At 45.5% G+C, this 21,430-nt stretch overlaps 1 protein-coding gene across 2 annotated transcripts in view; it reads left to right on the forward strand.

Moving 5' to 3' along the window:
• Positions 1-21,430, forward strand: part of DYNC2LI1 (dynein cytoplasmic 2 light intermediate chain 1) — a 271,075-nt gene that overhangs the window by 128,553 nt on the left and 121,092 nt on the right. For both annotated transcript variants that reach the window (XM_069233995.1, XM_069233996.1), the window contains exons 6-7: positions 3,251-3,437; positions 9,558-9,626. In XM_069233995.1, coding sequence (XP_069090096.1) covers positions 3,251-3,437; positions 9,558-9,626 — 256 coding nt within the window. The remainder of the gene's footprint in view (positions 1-3,250; positions 3,438-9,557; positions 9,627-21,430) is intronic.

Genomic DNA, 21,430 nt, shown 5'->3' on the forward strand with positions numbered 1-21,430 from the left:
ATGAGGACAAAAATAAAAAGTCTTCCTGACATCCATCTAAGGGAGAATGGTGCATGTTCTCATGAACAACTTGAGCACCATGCAGCACTGGAACAAGCAGGGAGGACTGGGACCCTGGGTTTTCTGTGATTTCCTGACCAACCTTATATTATTACATAAAATGTTTGACTCACGTGTCCCCCCCCCCCCACAAGGCCATTCATCATGCTGCAATGGGATATAAATGTAGTTCTGGCATTTATCTCTGATCCACTGCACACTACATGAATGAACTGGAAGTGCTTTCAGTGCAACTGCCCAACATCACCTTTTCCCCAGGCAAAGTAGTGCTGTGGACTCAGTGGCCAAAAGTTGTAACTCCTTTGCACTTTGCCCTATCAGGTACTCTGCCAATGTGTTTTTGCCCCACTTCACCCCTCGCAATAAGAGGAGAAGATACTTTTTAAAAATGTTTAGCCACATGCAGCCCGGTTTTAGAAATCCTTTCCCCTCCAGCAAAAGCCAAGCTGCCGGACTGTAACCCACAGCCAACTACGCATTACTTGAGTTTGATGTGTTCCATGCAATAATCAGTCCTGTGAGATTACAAGAATATTTGTTGTATTGCGTTCCAAAGCTTTTTTCCCCATAAATGAACACACCCAAGAAATCCACACTATATTCATATTTTAAATACTTTATTAAAATAATTGTTGTAATTTAATTAAGATTATATGTAAAGATGAAACTATAAAAATAAACAACAGTGGCCATGAAAACTATTAATAAACAAATTATTAAAATAATTGCAACAGTGTGATGTTTCTTTCAGTTATTCTGGGTATAAAATAATTAAATCAGTCTTTCATAACCAACCCCTCCCTTCTAGACCTAAGATGAACATTTTTAGCACCAAAAGTGCCTTTCTAAGTTCCTTAAATGCCTTTGCACCTGCACCAGAACCTTAGCTGAACAACAGAACTGTTGTTACTTAGGGCCAGATGTAGGAAATTACGGCTTTGAGTCGCAAAGCCGGATGCAGGATGGTGTCCCTGACACCATCTGCGAGTGGCAAGGGGGTCACAAAGGCCCACCTCATTAATATTAATGAGGTGAGTCGCAATTTGCGACCCCCTTGCGAGTCGCAGCACTCCCAGGGATGGTAGCCTGCTGGAGACAGCAGACCACCATGTCTGTGACTGCTTTTAAATAAAGCAGTTTTTTTTTTTGCAATGTAGCCCGTTTTCCTTAAAGGAAAACGAGATGCATTACAAATGAAAAAATGAAACGTGTCAGTTTCATTTTTTCAGAGCAGGCAGGGGTCCATAGGACCCCTGCCTGCTTTGAAAAAATGTTTTCAGGGCCACTCACAAAGGGGAAGGGGTCCCATGGGGACCCCTTCCCTTTTGCGAATGGGTTACCACCAGCATGACACTGGTGGTAACTGCAAATTGCTTTGCGACCGCGTTCGCGGTCACAAAGCAATTCTGCATCGCGATGCGACCCGCCAATAGGAAGGGGAACACCCCTTCCTATTTGCGACTCGCATTTCCATTTTGCAAGTCAGTAACCAGGTTACCGACTCGCAAAATGGGAATGGGCATCGCGATGTGGCTTTTGCGCCTTGCAAACAGCGATTTCCGCTGTTTGCGAGGCGCAAAAGCCTTGCTACATCTGGCCCACAGTCCTTTACTAGATGAAGGTAATTCTCTGTGTCAGTTATGGCATTTCCCAAATGGCACGGGCCTGTTGGCCTTGAGAAACCTGTGGCCTTCGCAATGGAGGCTTGCAGCACAAAGCTCTTAAGGAGCTGAAGGTGCCTCTCTGTCTAATACATGTTTACCAGGCTCATATAAACTTTTCTGATCGTTTTGAAAAGACCACACATTGTGATGAATGGAAATGCAAGTAATACCATATGAATTTGTTGCCCATTTACTAAACTCTTTCTCACATAATAAATCACATTAATGTGCATATATGGATCATAGATTTACATCAAACTATAATGAAGCAAAGTTATATGTTTTATATAGTTAATATGTAATCAATTTAAAATTCAGCATTTATAAATGATAAATATGCACTTAGATCACATCAGAGAGGCCCACTGGCTCAACTTTAAAAAGGCTTTGAACTTCTATATTGACCCCACAATTTCTTGTGGGGTTTTCTTGAGCAAAGAACGGGAAGCATTGCTGAAGAGGACCTTGTCTACATCACAGTCTGTTGCTTATCGGTCAAAAAACAGCCTCCTGAAGGTCTGTGGGCTCATTCCACCAGAGGCAAGGTTGCCATAGCAGCATTAGAGGGAAAGAGTACCAGTTTTGGCTAGGCTGGGACGCGGGCATCCATGCAAATATTCATGAAGCACTTCTGTCTTGACGTCATGTTGAGCAAAAAGGTAATTTTGCCCATTTGGTCCTGCAAGACATTTTAGTCTTAGTTTACTCCCCAGACCCTCCTCCTTTTTTATGTTAGAGCTATGGTATCTATTCTAACGCAGAGATATATGTGGTGAAAAGTATCCACAAAAGAGCAAGCTACTTACTTCAGGTAATGACTTTTCTGATGGATACACTATCCAACTGCAGATTCCTCACTGCCCTCCCTTGACTTCTCAACATCATAAAGTTCCAAGTAAGGAATCAGCGCACTGTCATCAGCAATTTGTGAGATGCTCCGGGTCTGAGGGGATAGAAGCAGAAAGATTGAGAAAACTGTCATTCACAGGGGTTGGCTTAGATAACGCTCTGCTCCATCACGTCCGGGGTAGTATGGAGTCACCTGTGAGACACATGACACCACCTACTGGTGCAGAGCACATTTGATAGAAAATTTCACTGGATCTAGCCTGGGAGTATTCTAAAGGTGAAGAATATGTGATTAGATAGAATATCTACCAAAAAGAGCCTTATTAAGTGTATGTAGCTTCCTTAGGACATGCACAGTTTGCTACTTTTCTAAGAGCATGTGTAAGGTGCTCCTAATGTTTTTTCTAAAATTATAACTCTCCACCCCCGTGATTAAAGTGTTGTTTAATGCTATATGAGGCCACTAACTATTTTTGCACCGGCTGTTAGAAGGAGGATTGTGCTGGCACCAGTCTCTTGCACTGCTCTGGTATTTTCAAGGCTTGTGTGATGTATTGAAAAACTGGAGCAAACAAATACTAATCTTAATGAAATGTAGCTATAAGAATGCTTTTCACTGTTTTTGTTTTTGTTCTGTATTCCAGAGCTAATGCGTACTTTATTTCACTTTTCTTCAGGACGATCTCAATAGTTCTTGTTTTGGATCTGTCGAAACCCAATGAGCTGTGGTCTACCATGGAAAGACTCCTGCAAGTCACTAGAAAGCATCTGGAAAAAACGTTAACCGAACTTGAGAAAACAAATCCCAAATTGTCAAACGAAATCAAATTGAAGATGTGTCGAACTCTGCCCAAAGACCATCCTGTAGGTTTAATATTTTAACATATGTTGTTAGATAATAATGTACAAATAATTCACATAAAAAGATTTGTAAATGTGTATCCTGCGAACTGATAGCTGAAACTTTGAAATAATCTCCTAATTACCAATAGAATGCGAATATTAAGAGGTACTCTCTGAATACTTTGTACACATACACTTTACTACTTCTTGTGATCATTCTTTGCGGTGTTTTCATTACACACGGCACCGTAGTGATTCACCGTTCCTAGCATTTTAGGCAGACCAATCAACAGTTCAGCAGTTGCAGTGACATCAGGGCTCCAGGGCATGAGGGTCCATTGTATCCCGAACATAGCTGTCCTTTATTGCCAAATTAGACAATGGGGGATTTTCCTTTGCTTGCATTAGGCCCCATGGTACCATTACTATGTCATTGAATACCGGGTAGGAGAGGTGCATGTTACCTTGGGAAAATTATAAGTTTAGACTGCTTGATTTTGGCAGATAGCTTTGCTATCTGTCTGTTCACTATGTTATGTTTGTAACGTTTGACTGCCAAACAATGACAGATAACCAAGGAATATTGCACAATTATCACATTAATACCAATAATCTGTGTTAAATGTGTTTAACTTTCTGCCACACACACCTGGCCCCCTTTTTGCTGAATTACCTTCTGTGCTTTCAAGTAGGTCCATGGATCCTGCACCGAGAGGTCCTTGTGTATTCATTCAAATGTATGTGGCAAGTTTAACCCCTATGCACTAACGGCCCCTATTCAAATGATTGGTTAGAGTTGTATCTCTCAGATGGTGATGTTGTAAATTGCACAGAACAAAAGCGGAAATAAAACATCCAATACAAAAACAAGCTTTGACAAAGCACTAGCTATGTCGTTTTCAGTGTTAAATGAGTTTCATTGTCCTTTTACCACAATTCCCGGCGAAACTGGAGTTTTGTTGATCAGTCCATGAGGCACATAGCAGCAAGTGGCACTGTCACAGTAGGTGACATCGTGCATGAGCCGAGCTCTGTTGCTTTGTCTGCCCCTTGGAGATGAAGATGTAAAGAGAAACGGGCATGTGCAATACAAAAGGTCTCGCATTTGTGAGAGTTAGAGCTATTGGCATTGTAAATGACATTGTCTTTTACCTATGTGTTTTGGTATGGAGTATAGTGGATATATGCCAAGTGCCACAGCAACCCTCCCAGGCCTGTCGCTGCAGAAGAGAGGACACAACAAGGCCACCATCTTAGGAGTGTTGTTTTTACCTCATTTCTACAGACTGGCTGTGATACCCTAGACATACAACCCTTTCTAGTGGATTTACCTAAACCTTTATAGTGCCAAACAAGCCACAAAGATGCACCTTTGTGGTATTTAACCAAAGGAATTAGGGGGTCAAGAGTTAGGAGCAAAGAAATGGGGTAGTCATATACGTCTGTGTGGTAAACCTTTAAAGGAATTATTCCTCTACATTGGTGATACCAGACTAACTTTTAAAAACATTGACTGTATACAAAAAGAATAACTGAAGAGGCATCTTATCTGAACAGGAGGCTTCAAATATGTGCAGATTGCTGAAACTGAGTTTCAGTGGTAGATGGACCGACAGGATAGGTTCCAGAGGTGTGACATCTGTGACCTTGGGTCACTATTTTAAGTGGAAATACAGAAGGGCTGGTACTCTGTATTCATTTAAAGCACTGCCTTAGGTTAATAGTCCCCCGACTCAGGACTGGACTCTGTAGAACAGATACATGTACCTTAATCTCTTGGGCCCTGACGGTACCTTTTCAGTGCATACATTTGTGCACTAGCGGATGGTTTTAAAGTCAGAATTATTGCTTTTGGGGTGGCCACTCAAAATGTGAAGTCCTGGCCTTCCCATGTGGACCACTCAGAGTAGAGCGGGAAGCCTGGGTTTGTACTAGAGTGTTTTTTCACCTAAAACAGTGGTTCTCAATGAGGCTCCTACAGGGCTGGTTCATTGGCATTTTTTCGGGCTATGAAAAAGATTCAAATGTAGTTGTTTTTTGGGAATCCAAGGTAGATCCAGAACCATGTCAGACTTTCTTGATGCCCACATAAGATAAATTACATAAAAATAATTTAGATGGAACTTATTTACACAATGCTTACCCTGAAAGCTTGGCATGAATCCGACCTGTTTGTTGTCTTATACAAAAAAAGACTTCAGTCACAACAACACATTTGGGTTACATAAGTACAAGCAGTGGCTGGTCCTGGGGCCCACGGTTTGTGAAACAACAATTCTCATGTTTAAAACATCTCCTGCCCATAGAGTCTTTACTGTTACTGTCCATGATTGACTTTGAGATGTAGTCTTTGGGTTGTGTACCCATATAGACAAACGAATTTATATTCCTATAGACACTGGGAAGCGTGGTGAAGCACTGAGAGGAACACAAGTAGAAGAAGTAGTAGTGGCAAAAGGCCCATTTGATTGGGTCAGAAAGATATTTTCTTGACATTGATTTTCTACGTACCTGGTAACCATGGCAATCAGAAATAATGCATACATCAAATGATGCTTGGGAACTTAGAGTAGTGGTTACACGAAGCCTGGGTTTGGAAGGGAGGAGAGCAGGTTAAACAAAACCTGACTGTGACATATTATGCTTGGACCATTATACACAGGAGTCCAGAGGGTGATGGGGAAGTGCTCCGAGTCTATGACAGTGACTGTAGGGGTATTCGAGGTGGTGCCTCTTCAAACAGGAAGCAGTGATATTGGAGCTCTTTTTTAGGCAGTGCTTCCGGAAGTGGCATCTGCAGTGCTTTTGACACTCCTGGCTGGCCTGAAGATTCTTTACTTGTTTTCTCTATGTACTCAGCCATCCTGGAATATAGGCCAAGTGCATAGTCCACATTGTCCTGTTTAGGCTCTTTGAGAGGCCTCTCTCAACCTTCCCTCACAAGATTTAATGAACCTCTAACAGTGAACCTCTAACAGGATGTCCAAACAAAAATTCAAAGGGGGAAAACCCTGCTCCCTTTTGTGGCACTTCCCTGTCGGCAAAAAGCAGACATAGAAATGGAGTCACGACTCCATCGCGAATTAGCAAACTAAAAGCACAAATTTAATTCTCAACACCCAACATAATGATCATGTCTTTCTTTCAGTGGGTGCATGAGTGTGTTAGTGGGTCTGTGAGTGGGTGTATGAGTGACCAAGTGGCTCTCTGAGTGGGAGTATAAGTGTCTGAGTGGGTCTGTGAATGGTTGTATAAGTGTTTGAGTGGGGCTGTGAGTGGGTGTCTGAATAGGTCTGTGAGTGGGTGTCTGAATAGGTCTGTGAGTGGGTGTGTGAGGCTCAGTGCCTCTCTGTGGGTGCTTGAGTGTCTCTGTGGATTTGTGAGTGGGTCTGTGAGTGGGTGTCTGAATTTCTGAATGGATCTTTGAGTGGGTCCATGAGTGTCACGGTATCTGTGAGTGGGTGCATGAGTGTGTCAGTGCGACTGTGAGTGGGTATATGAGTGACCTAGTGGGTCTGTGAGTGGATGTCTGAGTGTCTGAATTGGTCTTTGAGTGGGTGTAAGAGGGACAGTGCATCTCTCTGTGGATGCATGAATGTCAGTGTAGTTTGTGAGTGGGTTTGTGCGAGTGAGTGGATCTGTGAGTGGTGTCTGAGTGTCTGAATGGGTCCTTGAGTGGGTGTATGAGTGTCACTGTGTCTGTTAGGTGGTGCATGAGTGTGTCAGTGGGTCTGTGAGTGGGTGTATGAGTGACCTAGTGGGTCTGTGAGTGGGTATATGAGTGACCTAGTGGGTCTGTGAGTGGGTGTCTGAGTGTCTGAATGGGTCTTTGAGTAGGTGTATGAGGGACAGTGCATCTCTCTGTGGGTGCATGAATGTCTGTGAGTGGGTCTGTGAGTGGGTGCATGAGTGTGTCAGTGGGTCTGTGAGTGGGTGTATGAGTGACCGAGTGGGTCTCTGAGTGGGAGTATAAGTGTCTGAGTGGGTCTGTGAATAGTTCTATAAGCGTGTTTGTGTGGCTGAGTGGGTATATGAGGCTCAGTGCATCACTTTCTGTGGGTGCTTGAGTGTCTGAGCACTATGACAGTCACGACTCCCCGACTCTGACCAAAAAAAGGTGTTTTTTTTTTTAACCTTTTTAAAGTCATAAGGGGACCCCCAGACACCTTTTCATGAACTTCATTTAGTCACAGTACCTCTACCCTGACCCCCCTCTTTTGTTTTCTGACCCAAATTTCATCCCCCTGGACTGTTGCCCAGAAAAATAAATGGTGGCTGCAACTTTCTGCACAGGTTGCGGCGAGCCAATCGCAGTACTGCTTTTGTCGCATGCAGCCGCAATGCTCCCCGCAGGAGTCGTGACAGATCTGCGTCCCTATATTTACAAATTTATTTAATGAAGTCTCTCTTTTGTAGTATGGGGCAGAAGGGTAACTTGAAAGTCTTTTCCATATTTTCTCACTGTGTAGTTGGAGGTAAGGCTGTGGGAAAGATCTTGTGGAGATTGAAATTCGTTACCATTAAACCATTAAACATTCAACCCAACTCTGGAGTGAAAGCTTTCTGTATCTTGACGCAGCTTTGGACACAGGTCTGTGGTATTGATAGTGGGTTTGGCATTTGCAACTCGCACGGACCCTGTTGGTGGATGTAGCCAAGTGTTACCTGGATAATTTTTTCATATATATATATATATATATATATATGAGAGAGAGAGAGACATCAAGGTTTTGTTTTATTTTTTTATATATTTTTTCATCCTAAGGTAACTATAACTTGCGGCCCCACAATGCACAGTTTTCTCATCAATAATTTTATTGCAAATGTTGCAGTAATAATATCAGTGATGCCATAGAAGGTGTCATCAATGATATAATATGTGGAATAATTAGCTGTGTGTGGCAAAGGCGCAAGTTATAGTTACCTTGAGACGCAAGTTATACTTACTTGAGTTAACCATACATATAACTGCTGAATTTCTAAGATTTTGTACAAGTAAAATTCAGAACCTACCTATAAAGTCCTTATAACCTTTGTTTTTTTTAGCGAATGTCTATGTTTTTTTATTTAGCACACACAGATCTAAATATGAGCACCACTGCACATTGCCAAAGGCCATGCATTGCAGGGGTTGGCCGCATGGCCTAGCCTACGGCCAGGCCCAGCGGCCAACCCTTTTGGCCATGCACAACATTAGTTTGGATGCAGTGGGTGTTTTAAAAAAATAAAATAAAAAATAAAACATTTTTGTTCCATGGATCCGCAAATCGGACAATAAAAATGATAACTGGGTTATTTTTGCCCTTGAGGAGGTCCCCTCTATGTGTCCTTTGGGGCCAGGATATCTGTATCCTGACCTCTTATGTGTTTTTTCACTCTTCTTTTCCCATCCCTGTGCTGATGCGACAAACAAAATGGCAGCCACAACTTTTCTATCAGATTGCGACAAGCCAATCAGGTCCTTGTTTTTACCCCGGATTCGCAAATCTGAATCCTAATTTGCGGTGCTAGATATCTGTATTTTTTAAACTCTAATATCTAATAAACTACTTAACGGATTTACACCTAATCACAAAACGAACATTCTGCGGACTCAAATCTAGCTTCCTGACAAATTTGGTGTAATTCCATTCAGCCGTTTGGGCAGTAGGCATGTCTAAAGACCCTATTGAAAAATGAATGGGAAAAACATGTTTTGGGACCCCCTGTTTTTCTCGACCTCTGCTTGATGGATCAACCCAAAACTTATAAGACAGCAGCTGAACTGACCAATGTGTAAGTTTTGAACATTTCATGAAGATTTGTCAAGCGGTGCCAAAGTTATAAACAAAACAAAAGACACCCCCCCCCCCCGTCTGTGGAAACTAGGTCCTAACTATAACTACCTAGTGGCAACCTCCACTAGGTAATATATGTATGTATAGATATATATGCGTATACAACTCTCACTTGCCACACTTAAGTAATTTCAGTTCCACCTAATCATGTGTGAATTATTTTGCTGTCACCCTTTGCTGTAAAGCACTCTGTCACTCTTCAGGGACTAGCATCGCTGATTTCCCAGTAAATAATATAAATGAATATGGTCATACTGTGTATTCCTATACCTGCTATAACTAAGAGCTGTTCCATTGTTGACAGGATCGGGAATTAATTGACCCATTTTCCGTACCGCTGGTGATAATCGGAAGCAAGTATGATATATTTCAGGTATATTTAAAATATTTTCTTATTGCTTTATATGCTTAATATATTCCTATATTTGTTTCTAGGAAAGATGTGTATGTTTGTTTCTTCTTGTGTGTTCCTCTTTCGTTAACTATTGATTTAGACAGCTTTAGCTGTCTGCCAGAACTTTTGCCATAGAGAATAATAATTTATGAAAAAATATACATTGAGATGGGGGGTTTGGTAGTGGAAGTTGGAAACGTTATCTACATTTTTCTACTAGCTTACAGGGCATCCATTAATGATTAGAGTGGTAGTTATTAAGATTGACGGCAAGTTAACTGATTACCTTTGAGCCCACCTTCGGAATGTGCTAGTATTCATAGGCAAGGGAGCGCCTCTCCAGCACAGCTGCTGCGCAAGGCACACCGGCCTTTAAGGAAGATGGAAGCTCTTGTGTGCGCTGCAAGTTGTGAGGCTGGTGAAAACAATACAGCCCTGACTCTACCCCAGACAGAAGGTGACTTAGGCAGCTAGCATAGTACTCAACACCGAAGTTGCATCTGCAATGCTCTCTGGTGCGAGACAACACCAAGGCTTATTTTGTTGCAAATTAACATCTGCTCTGCAAAGTTTAAAGTTTTGTTGAGGGTTTGCAAATGATCAGCACAGCAGACTTCAGGCAACCATATTCCAGCATCACGATGGTCTCAACATAAAACAAGCAATGGCATAGCCAATAGGTCTCGCCTAGTTGATGCAAATGCAGACCTACTAGTTTTGTCATTGTTTTTTTATTGCCACACCAGGTTACTGTCGCAGGGGCCGCCATGTAAGAAGTACGCCTTTTTGTGGAAGATATGGCACTCCATATCTTTGCAGGATTTTGTGTGTACCACGCCAGCTTTTTTTTATTGCATCATCACCGCCACACAAGACGAAAGAGGAACGGATTTAGTTGCCAGTGCACCTGCTCTTATTCACCAGTATCCTCTGTAATGCTGTTATAAACATAATTCGTTTCTATAATAAGCAACATAAGTTTTATTTGTAAAAATTAAAGGAAGGCTCAGAACACATTTTGAAGAAAATGAAAGGCAAGAAAACACATTTGCCAATGTTTGTTTCAACTTTTAAAATTGCCTATTGTATATTATTGTCCTGTAATTGCATTTATAGAGTGCTTCCTACTTCTAGCAAGGCGTTGAAGCACTTAATGGTGGGTAGTATGCTACTTTGAAAACCGAGCTAAATGGTTAACTCAATGGCTTCTGACATCAGTCTTGTACTGCTAGGTAAACCTCCCAACATCTACGAGTCTTTGCCAATAATTTCATGGAGGCCTGTGGAGACAAACTTCGGGTTTGCGATGTGAGCCTCTACTTTGACATTCTATGGTGTTTAAGGAGCCGGGCTTAACGCTGCTTCTGCCTCGCCCCAGCCACACAACCGCGTCTAAGTCCTCCATTAAATAATTTTAAAAATCCATTGGAACTAAGTGTAAGCTTTCACTAGATAACTACTACCGTTTTTCAAAGAAAAAAGTGAAAATAAATAATTATTTAAGTAACCGGAAATTCATCAAAAAGCAAGCATACAGGGAGTGCAGAATTATTAGGCAAATTGTATTTTTGAGGATTAATTTTATTATTGAACAACAACCATGTTCTCAATGAACCCAAAAAACTCATTAATATCAAAGCTGAATATTTTTGGAAGTAGTTTTTAGTTTGTTTTTAGTTTTAGCTATGTTAGGGGGATATCTGTGTGTGCAGGTGACTATCACTGTGCATAATTATTAGGCAACTTAACAAAAAAAAATATATACCCATTTCAATTATTTATTATTACCAGTGAAACCAATATAACATCTCAACATTCACAAATATACATTTCTGACATTCAAAAACAAAACAAAAACAAATCAGTGACCAATATAGCCACCTTTCTTTGCAAGGACACTCAAAAGCCTGCCATCCATGGATTCTGTCAGTGTTTTGATCTGTTCACCATCAACATTGCGTGCAGCAGCAACCACAGCCTCCCAGACACTGTTCAGAGAGGTGTACTGTTTTCCCTCCTTGTAAATCTCACATTTGATGATGGACCACAGGTTCTCAATGGGGTTCAGATCAGGTGAACAAGGAGGCCATGTCATTAGATTTCCTTCTTTTATACCCTTTCTTGCCAGCCACGCTGTGGAGTACTTGGACGCGTGTGATGGAGCATTGTCGTGCATGAAAATCATGTTTTTCTTGAAGGATGCAGACTTCTTCCTGTACCACTGCTTGAAGAAGGTGTCTTCCAGGAACTGGCAGTAGGACTGGGAGTTGAGCTTGACTCCATCCTCAACCCGAAAAGGCCCCACAAGCTCATCTTTGATGATACCAGCCCAAACCAGTACTCCACCTCCACCTTGCTGGCGTCTGAGTCGGACTGGAGCTCTCTGCCCTTTACCAATCCAGCCACGGGCCCATCCATCTGGCCCATCAAGACTCACTCTCATTTCATCAGTCCATAAAACCTTAGAAAAATCAGTCTTGAGATATTTCTTGGCCCAGTCTTGACGTTTCAGCTTGTGTGTCTTGTTCAGTGGTGGTCGTCTTTCAGCCTTTCTTACCTTGGCCATGTCTCTGAGTATTGCACACCTTGTGCTTTTGGGCACTCCAGTGATGTTGCAGCTCTGAAATATGGCCAAACTGGTGGCAAGTGGCATCGTGGCAGCTGCACGCTTGACTTTTCTCAGTTCATGGGCAGTTATTTTGCGCCTTGGTTTTTCCACACGCTTCTTGCGACCCTGTTGACTATTTTGAATGAAACGCTTGATTGTTCGATGATCACGCTTCAGAAGCTTTGCAATTTTAAGAGTGCTGCATCCCTCTGCAAGATATCTCACTATTTTTGACTTTTCTGAGCCTGTCAAGTCCTTCTTTTGACCCATTTTGCCAAAGGAAAGGAAGTTGCCTAATAATTATGCACACCTGATATAGGGTGTTGATGTCATTAGACCACACCCCTTCTCATTACAGAGATGCACATCACCTAATATGCTTAATTGGTAGTAGGCTTTCGAGTCTATACAGCTTGGAGTAAGACAACATGCATAAAGAGGATGATGTGGTCAAAATACTCATTTGCCTAATAATTCTGCACTCCCTGTAGATGTGGCTGTGTGATGAATGCACGTGAACACAGGAATGCACAAACGCTTTTTCCATGGGTTAGGTCACTCAGGTCTGAGATATGAATATGTATAGGGCTATAGTTTGACACACAGACAACAGCACAAAGCAAAAGCATGTAATATAAGCAGTATGGTGCTGCAGAGCTCTCAAGGCACACAGTATTGCAGGGAAGAGCGCGAGAGAAAGAGAGCGTGTGTCAAAAACACCAGTGTGTCTGCACAATCCGCTTGTGCACAAACAGCAACGAAAGAGCAGGTGCTTTTGGGGCCGACTGGAGGAGCGAGAAAGCTGCTGAATGTAAGTCAACTCCTGCCTGTGCAGCAGTATGAGTAGCAAAGGCCCAAGGCTGAATCTTACGTGAGAGATCGCAGGCAGCGACTGCTTTCGTGAAAGACAAGAGCACAAAATGTCTCTTAGAAAGTAATTCACAAGCTCTCAAATGAAAGGCACCAAAAAGAACAAAGGGGCAACTAAGAAAACAGACAGCGACGGGGAAGGGGCAGGAGCAAGATCTAATGCTACGAAACATTTTTACCGAAAATAGGCGAGGAAGTAATAGAAATCAAGAAACACACAGAAACATTTCTCCTGAAACTTCTTTTAAACATGAATAGCAGGATAGAAAATTCAGAAGACAGGTCTCCCCTGCTCCAGGGCAGCAGGGATCGCAGGCGCAACAAACCCCTGTAGCAGGCGTGGCGCTAAAGGACCTTTAAACAAATTATCTGACCACCGTTTTGCTGAGAAAAGGTGCGTGCATGAAAGTGAAAAGGGGATTTGTCAATAGAAGCGGGCGTACGGAACCAGAAAAGGAGAAAGCCCCCTGTCTCCAGAGGGGCGAGGCGCTCACCTAGCCTCCCCAGCCCCCAACAAGAGCCAGGCAAGCTGCAGCCTGGCGTGAATGCGCAGCATGCGCAAAGCTGGGAACCTCGGGACATACATACGTGACCCTCTTGTTGGTGTAAAAGGTCATTTTATTAGAACAGGATTTAAACACAACATTACTTCAAAACATTTAACTGTATATCTTTTAAAGCAGACTTTAACTTTTACAACTCCCTCGCCTTCATTTTCTCCTCAAATGTCTCCCTTCAATTTTCCTGCCGTATATGCTCCCCTATTCCGCCCATGCCTTCCCTGCCTGTAGCCTACCCCTCCCCGCTCTGATGCTTCACCTCCTTGTTTTCCCCCTGGAAGGGTGAACAAGCCCGCACCTGGCTCTCCACCCTCCCCCATCTCCTGCCACCCAGGGAAACCCGTGAGGCGTTTCGCTGCCCCACCCCCTTTTTATTTTCGGGTACACAAATTTGTACCCCATATGCTTTCCAGCATTAGTCTCAGTTCTGTGATATAGTACGCGTTTGATAGATGTACCCCGTCATCACGAAATAACGCTTGTTCTTGCTTTTTTATGTCCCCGTGTCTTAACACCTTGATCCCTTGAGCCCAACAAAAAACTCTCATGGCTCTGTTCAATTTTTTCCGAGCCCGCTCAATGGCTCCATGATTGATAGCCCCTCTCCATGCCCTTCTTGGCACAAATTCGGTCCACACCAAGCTTGTCCCGCATAGTTTTCGTTTCAAGAGCTCCAAATCCCTCTGCATCAATTGTATCAAAGTGAGCCCCAATAGCTTCACTAAATCATTCTCCCCCAGGTGAATCAATAAAAGATCTGGGCATCCCCACTGCGGCAAGTTACCCGTGATAAATGGGAGCAGACTCCCCCACCTCATACCACTCTTGCCCCACCAACGCACTTCATAGCTTCTGCTGGGCAATCCCAATGATCTGCCGTAAATTTGCTTCTCTGCAAATTTCGCCGCCCAATGAACGAACGAATGGCCGAACAACCACGTCGTCATCTTTCCCTTCTCCGGCCCGCCCACACAGCCTGTAAAGAAAAAACATTGTGACCACTGTATTGATAAACTAACCACAACGCCCCCCCCCCCCCCCCAAACCTGTTCGTTTTGCACTTTTCAAGGCCTGACATACCGCTCACAGCACCTAGACTTCCATCTCCCTATGGATTTGATCTTAGCCCAATCCCAGCCAATATGTGCTGCCTCCGTGCTGCGCCAATTCTAAATGAGTGCGTTCCATAATCACCTGCGCGCCGCCCTATCCTTCCAAGGGTCATTCTCATAACTTGTAACAATTGATAACTAGTTAGCTTTTTTCCTAATGCATGCATAAAAACCCCTGATTCACCTGCCCCTGGCCACCTCTTTTTGAAACTGACCCATTCCTCTACCGGCAAGCCGCTTCAACTCCTCCTTTCTCTAGCCATATCCACTTGCCCTTTCCCAGCTGATCCGTTTTGGACCGTCTTAGCCATATCCCCAACCTGTCTTTATGCATGCATACCTCTTTTCTCCTTACTCCAATTTCCTTACCCACCCCCAACAACTCTGATACTCTAAATGCTCCAAAAAACATCCACAACATACATAAACTAAATAAACCCACCTCGTCTTCGTCCCTACAACAACTTGGTAACACCTGTGTCATCTCTACTAACATTTCAAATGTAATGGGCTCTCTTGCTGGTTTATCTCCACTCGCTCTAACCCTGCCCCATCCCTTCAGCATTTTACCCAATAAATCACTGTGTGCTGGGTCATATCCAAAAAACAGTTTCCCGTAAAAAGACACTCCAGCCAGTTTCCCCCCAATTGTCGCTGGAGATAAACCCTCCCTGATCAGAAACAGCACGAAACGTCTGGTCCGTGCCTCCAGTACCGGCAGGCTTTGCTCCCAAAAATTGCCCCCAAACTGTCCAAAAGATTGAAACTCCAGCCATGCCAGTCTGTAATTACGCCGTGTGGATGCTGCTAATGACATCTCCACCAGCCCCGTGATCGTCATGCCCCCCATTCCCAGATGTCTGCCGGGACCACAGTCTTGTTCTGATCTGCTCCAGGGGCCAATTCGCGAAAACCCGCCACTGTGAACGAGATAGGGAGTCTGCAATCTTGTTGTAAATCCCTGGTATATGTGCAGCTTTAAATATGACATTCAAAGATAAACATAAAAGCATGAACTGCCGCAACAAGCGCAAAACTCTGATGTCCCTTGCTCTCTGTCTGTTTACCAGCTCTACCACCGCCATGTTGTCTATTTGAAAAATCACTGTCCTGCTGGCTAATTCCTGTCCCCACACTGCCAGAGCCACTAAAAGGGGAAAAAACTCCAAGAACGCGATGCTTCTCCCTTGCTGCCTCCAGGATGCCAGCCAAGTCTCCGCACACCACCTCCCATCCCAGTATAATCCAAAACCCGACGCTCCTGCCGCGTCCGAGAAAATTTGTACCTGCCATATTGTGTCTGACTCACCAAAAGACATCGGTACTCCGTTGAACCTTCTCAGAAAAATCTCCCATATACTAATGTCTTCTCGTAATGTCAATGACACCCGTATCCTGTGGTGCGGAAGTACGGCACCTGACATGGAAAGTCCCAAACGCCTACAAAAAGTCCTACCTCCCCTAACTACCCTGCATGCAAAATTGAGGTAACCTAACAGCTTTTGAGCTGTCCGCAAATCCATCTTGCGCAGAGTGCGTACCACTGCTAAGAAATCTAGGATCTCCCCCACGTTTGTCGCTGGCAGCCTAGCGACCAACTTTCTCGCATCTAGTTCAATGCCCAAAAAGGTTAGAATCGGCGTGGGGCCTTCCGTTTTCTCCGGGGCCAAGGGCACACCCCCCTGTTGTGCTAGCTTCTGAAACGTGTCCAGGGCCCGCCCACACTCCCCAGATGCCGCTGTTCCTACGAATAAGAAATCGTCCAAATAATGCGTCACCCACCTATGCCCACTTGTCCTCACAAAGACCCACTGCAAAAAGGTGCTGAACGTCTCAAAAAGGGCACATGATATCGAGCAACCCATGGGCAACACTCTGTCCACATAGATGTTGCCATCCAGCTGCATGCCCAAGAGGTCAAAGTCTGCTGGATGAATAGGGAGCAATCTAAAAGCTGATTGAATATCACATTTTGCCATTTCCGCCATCGTACCGCACTTTAGGACTAACTTTATCGCATCATCGACTGACGCGTAAATTACCTTAGAGTCCTCTTGGGCAATGAAATCATTGACTGACGTACCTTCGGGCCATGACAAATGGTGAATCAAACGAAATTCTCCCTGGTCCTTCTTGGGTACCACTCCCAATGGTGATATCATTAAAGCGTCACTTGGCCACCTGGAAAATGGGCCTGCTATTCTGCCTAAACCTACCTCCTTTGCTATTTTGTCGCGCACAATCTGCGGATGCTCTTTGGCTGACCGCAAATTGTCAGCCCATCTCCTTTGACGAGGGCCTTGGTAACCTAATCTAAAACCTTCCCTAAAGCCCCATTCCAATAGTCGCGCCTTATCCGTTTCTGGGTATATGTGTAACCATGGCCGCAGAAATTCCAGTCTAACTGGTGTAGGGCCCTTTTGGCGCAGGAGCGCCATGCGCCCCTCTCCCTCTAGAAGCCCTCCACTGTTCCGCTGGGCTGGACAATGAGAAACATTGGGTGACTGGATGACGACCCCCGCACTTGGAGCAGTCATGCTTGAACCTACATTGTGCTCTGGAACAAAATCCCTTGTTAAAGTTCCAACAAGCCCCCGCAGTTGCCCCCGCTGTCTTTGTGGTATTGCCCGCCCCTCCATGGGCGGGGCGAGCCTGAAAGGGCTTGTAAGTCACCGGCAGTCCACTCGCCGTGTGAGTGGACGCCGCTGTCTGTGCCGATGCCATCCATTGCATCCACAGTTCGGAGTCCACGTCACCCCATGGTTTATCCGGATTCACACTTACCCGGGCCCTAAACTCCTCGTCGTAACTGAGCCACGCGAAACCCCCAAAATGCATTTGAGCCTTTCTAATTATATCCATGTATTTAAACAGGGCGATAGCCCTGTCTGGGTATTTCTCGCAGTATATACTTGCGAATATCAAAAAGGCCGACGTCCAGTTATCCATTGTTATAGGTACCCGGGGCCTGCGTGCTAGTTCCCATTCTTCTTCTTTGGACCCTTCCTTCGCCTGTATGTCCCTATGTAATAGTTTAAAAACATCTACATATTCGTGTTTCCATATCTTGCTGTTTGTCTTCTCTGCCACGTGTGAACCCAGTGGCATGGCTAAACCCATGTACGGCAGCCTCTTCTTGTGACTTCCCCCCTCCTTATCTTCTACCGTTTTTTTCTCCCGTATCCGCCTTTCCCGTTGTGGCTGTGTCTATTGTGGCGGTGCCCTCTTTCTCTTTGTTCTCGCCCGTCTTCTGCGTGGTGCTATTGCCTGCTACCTCCAAAACTGACCCGTCACCTACCCCGATGGACCTACTCGTGTTAGCCTCCCTTATTGTCCCCCCCCCTCGCCCCATACAGACCACCATTTCTTACCTCCAGCGTTTTCCCCCAGACTCCTTGGCACTCCTTTCAGGCTCCTGCCACGCTGCACAACTCTCCTACTCCCAGTGGGGCCTTCCAAAGGAGCTGTAACCTGTAAAACAGAGCACGAAGAAGAGGTTGCGCCGCTCTTGCGCCCTCGCCCGCCACCCTTTTTCACAGCGCTCACCTCCCAATCACGTATTTCGCCATCCTCCCATTCATCCCCTTCCTCCTCGTAGTCCAATTTCAACTCATCTTCTCCTTCCCACTGGCCCTTGTATTGGCCCAAATCTCTCGCATTGGTTGATGTACTCTCGTTTGCCTCCATCCCCGCAGGACGCGTGTCCTCGGGACGGTGTCCGTGGTCCCTCGGTGTGGAGAAGGCCGCCGTAGACCCCTCCAGTGCTTCGTGCCAACGCATTTGGGCCGTATTGCGCCCAGTCGGCGTGTGCCGCCTCTTGCCAACCTATGTCGTTGGCATTGCTGCCTTTTTGCCCCCGTGACCGTCTGCGTCACCGGGTTTCCCCGCGCCAACTAACCCTTCGTCCGCTCGAGCCTCTTGTCTCTGTTCTCCCCTTACCGGTGGCACCCATACCCAGGTTCCGCTCCCTGGCTGCTGCATACCTGATTGCCCTCTGGTCTCTCTGATCTTAGGAGTTGTCTCGCTGTGGGCGTTCGCCTCTTCCCTGTCTTTGCACAGCTGTGCCCACCTGGCCTCTGTCTCTAGTACAACCCTACGCTGTTCCCGAATTCTGGCCTCGAAGTCCCAGGTCTCCGCCTGTTCCCGATTCCCTTTTGTGTGCGAACTCTGGCCCACCACTGTCCTTGGTTCTTGTGGTGTCTTGACTTCCCCCCCCTGGCCTGGCGGGGCGCCGACTTGGCCCTCCCCGGCCCTCCCCTGCTTTTACCGGCGTACTTGCCTCTTTACTTTACTGGCGCCCCAAACCAACCTGGGGTGGGGGCCTCCCCTCTGTGGTATGACAAATCTAGGGGGGTGAAATCCCCGCTGGGCCCCGGTATGGGCTGCTCTGCCTCCCTGCCCTGCCCTTCGGCCACATCCCCCCCGCCACCTGCCCACCATGTTGCCAGCCGTTAACTCTCAGCTGCCGTTCTAATGTGGTCCTGCTATTATTTCCCTGTACTCCCTGTTATAGATATATATATATTATTATATATTTATCATTATGTGTTTTTTTTTTTTTTTTTTAAATATATATATATATATATATATATATATATATATATATATTTTTTTTTTGCTTTGCTCCTATGGGCCTAGCCTGCTTAACAAACCCGTGTTCAGATGGTTCCCCCCAGGTGGCCCACCTAACTGGGGGGTTGGGGAGGGGGGGGGGGGTGTCTAATGCTGTAATTGAAAAAAAAAAACTTTTATTTTATATTTTTTTATATATATGCCCGAGGGGCCCTCCCCGCCCGTTGCGCGTTCAGTGGCCTGTTATGGGGGCCCTCCGCGGGGGTGTGGTGGCGCCGCTGCGCAGCTAGCCTTTTTATGCGGCCTCCGCGCGTTGCCTGCGTTCCAGGGGGCCGCCTCATATCGCCGCGTGCGCTCTACGCGCGCCGAAACAAAAAATGCCCGAGGGGCCGGCTTCCCCCGATGCGGCGCGCTGTTCCCAAATGCCCAAGGGGGTGGCCTCCCCCGTTTCTTTCTCCGAGCGGCAAGAAAATGCCCACGGGGCTGCCCTCCCTTTCCTCCGGTGCCCCTCTCTCCCTATCTGACCGCGTCCCAGGGCCCAGGCTACCGACAACCCCACGCTGCTAAACTGGCCTGGCTAACCTATCTGGGAAACCCTCCTTATCTCTCACTTTAATTAAACCACCCTCCCTCACCTAAGTCGGCGCGAAAAAGGGCCGACCCCACCCTCCACCCCCCTTATAACCCTGTCCTAATCCCCGCCCCAACTTACCTTCTACCCAATCAGGCGCCTTGCGCGCCACTTCCACCGTCCCAAATCCACCCGCGGAGAGACTAGACTGCGTCTCTCTCTCCGCGGGTCCCTTCATTCCCCTGAAAAAGAAGTAATCACACTCTTCCTCATTTCACTTTTTCCCCCCTCCACCGCTGGCACCCGCTGAAAGCAGCAGCTGTTCCGCGTCCCCCCCTCAAACCAACAAAATCTCGGTCCTTTGTCTTCGTTTTCTCTTTTTTTTCCGGTGTCCTTAAAACCGAGGCTGTTGTGAGAGGAAGAAATGGCATAAACTAGACATAGGTACTAACACTGAACATGCACCAAAGACACGATCAGTAAACAAATGATTCACAAAAAGAAGCGAGGGAGCAGTGGGGAAGGGGAAACCTGCTGTGGGACTTGCTTGACCAGTCCCTGAGGGAGCGTTGCTGCTCTGGAACACGAACCCTGAGTGTAGCACAAGCATGAAAGAAATGATAAAATAGTCCCTTCAAGAAACATATAAAGATTTAAAGTCAAAGACACAGTAGTTGGTCTCTGCTCCATGGGTGCAAACAAAAGTAAAAAATGAGGAACAGAGAGGGACAATTGCCCGTTAGCAAGCAAGTATTTTTTAAAGGACACTGACATAGACCATTGAGAAGCAATGGGCGGAGTTGAACTCCACAAAGCATACAACATATTGCTGAGCGATAGCGCAAGCGCACTTTATCAATCTAAAAAACATTCCCCATCAGGTGCTTTCTACACGCTATAGAGGGGAGGGGCTTTATTTAAGCCTACCTGAAACAGAAACATCTTTAGGATCACATCAAGGGCTGAAGTTGCATTTTTTAAGTAGTCTTAAGGACTGGATGGACTGCATTCTATTGATTGCAGCCATACAACGTGTGGAAAGCAAGCTTCAAGCAGACTACATGAGTGTGACTATCGAGGAAACAGCACTGCTGCCTTTCAGAAGACCTTGAGGTCCACCATCCTCTCTTTCCTTCCTGACAAATTTGACAACCTGACAAATAGATTGGCTACCCTCCCATCTCAGCATAATACAACTCTGTGAGAAGGACTCAGCTGTGACACACTTTCTGTCCAGCATCATTTTTAGGACCCAGAGGTAAAGGAAACGCTTGCTTAAAGGTGCCCATCTTTCTCCCTGCGGGCAGAGACTTCATTATACCACCGGGGGTTACACGTAATGCTTCCCAGTTTAAATCTCCTGGAGCCAGACGCTGGGTCATATTCATTCAAGGAGGTGGCAGAATAAGTTGGCAGCACACTCAACTGGGTCTACCTTGTAGAAAAAAAAGGTTTTTTTGTCAATAGTGCCCTGCGAAAACCTCTTTTGC

Source organism: Pleurodeles waltl, chromosome 5 (genome assembly GCF_031143425.1).
Source record: "Pleurodeles waltl isolate 20211129_DDA chromosome 5, aPleWal1.hap1.20221129, whole genome shotgun sequence".
Lineage (NCBI taxonomy): Eukaryota > Metazoa > Chordata > Amphibia > Caudata > Salamandridae > Pleurodeles > Pleurodeles waltl.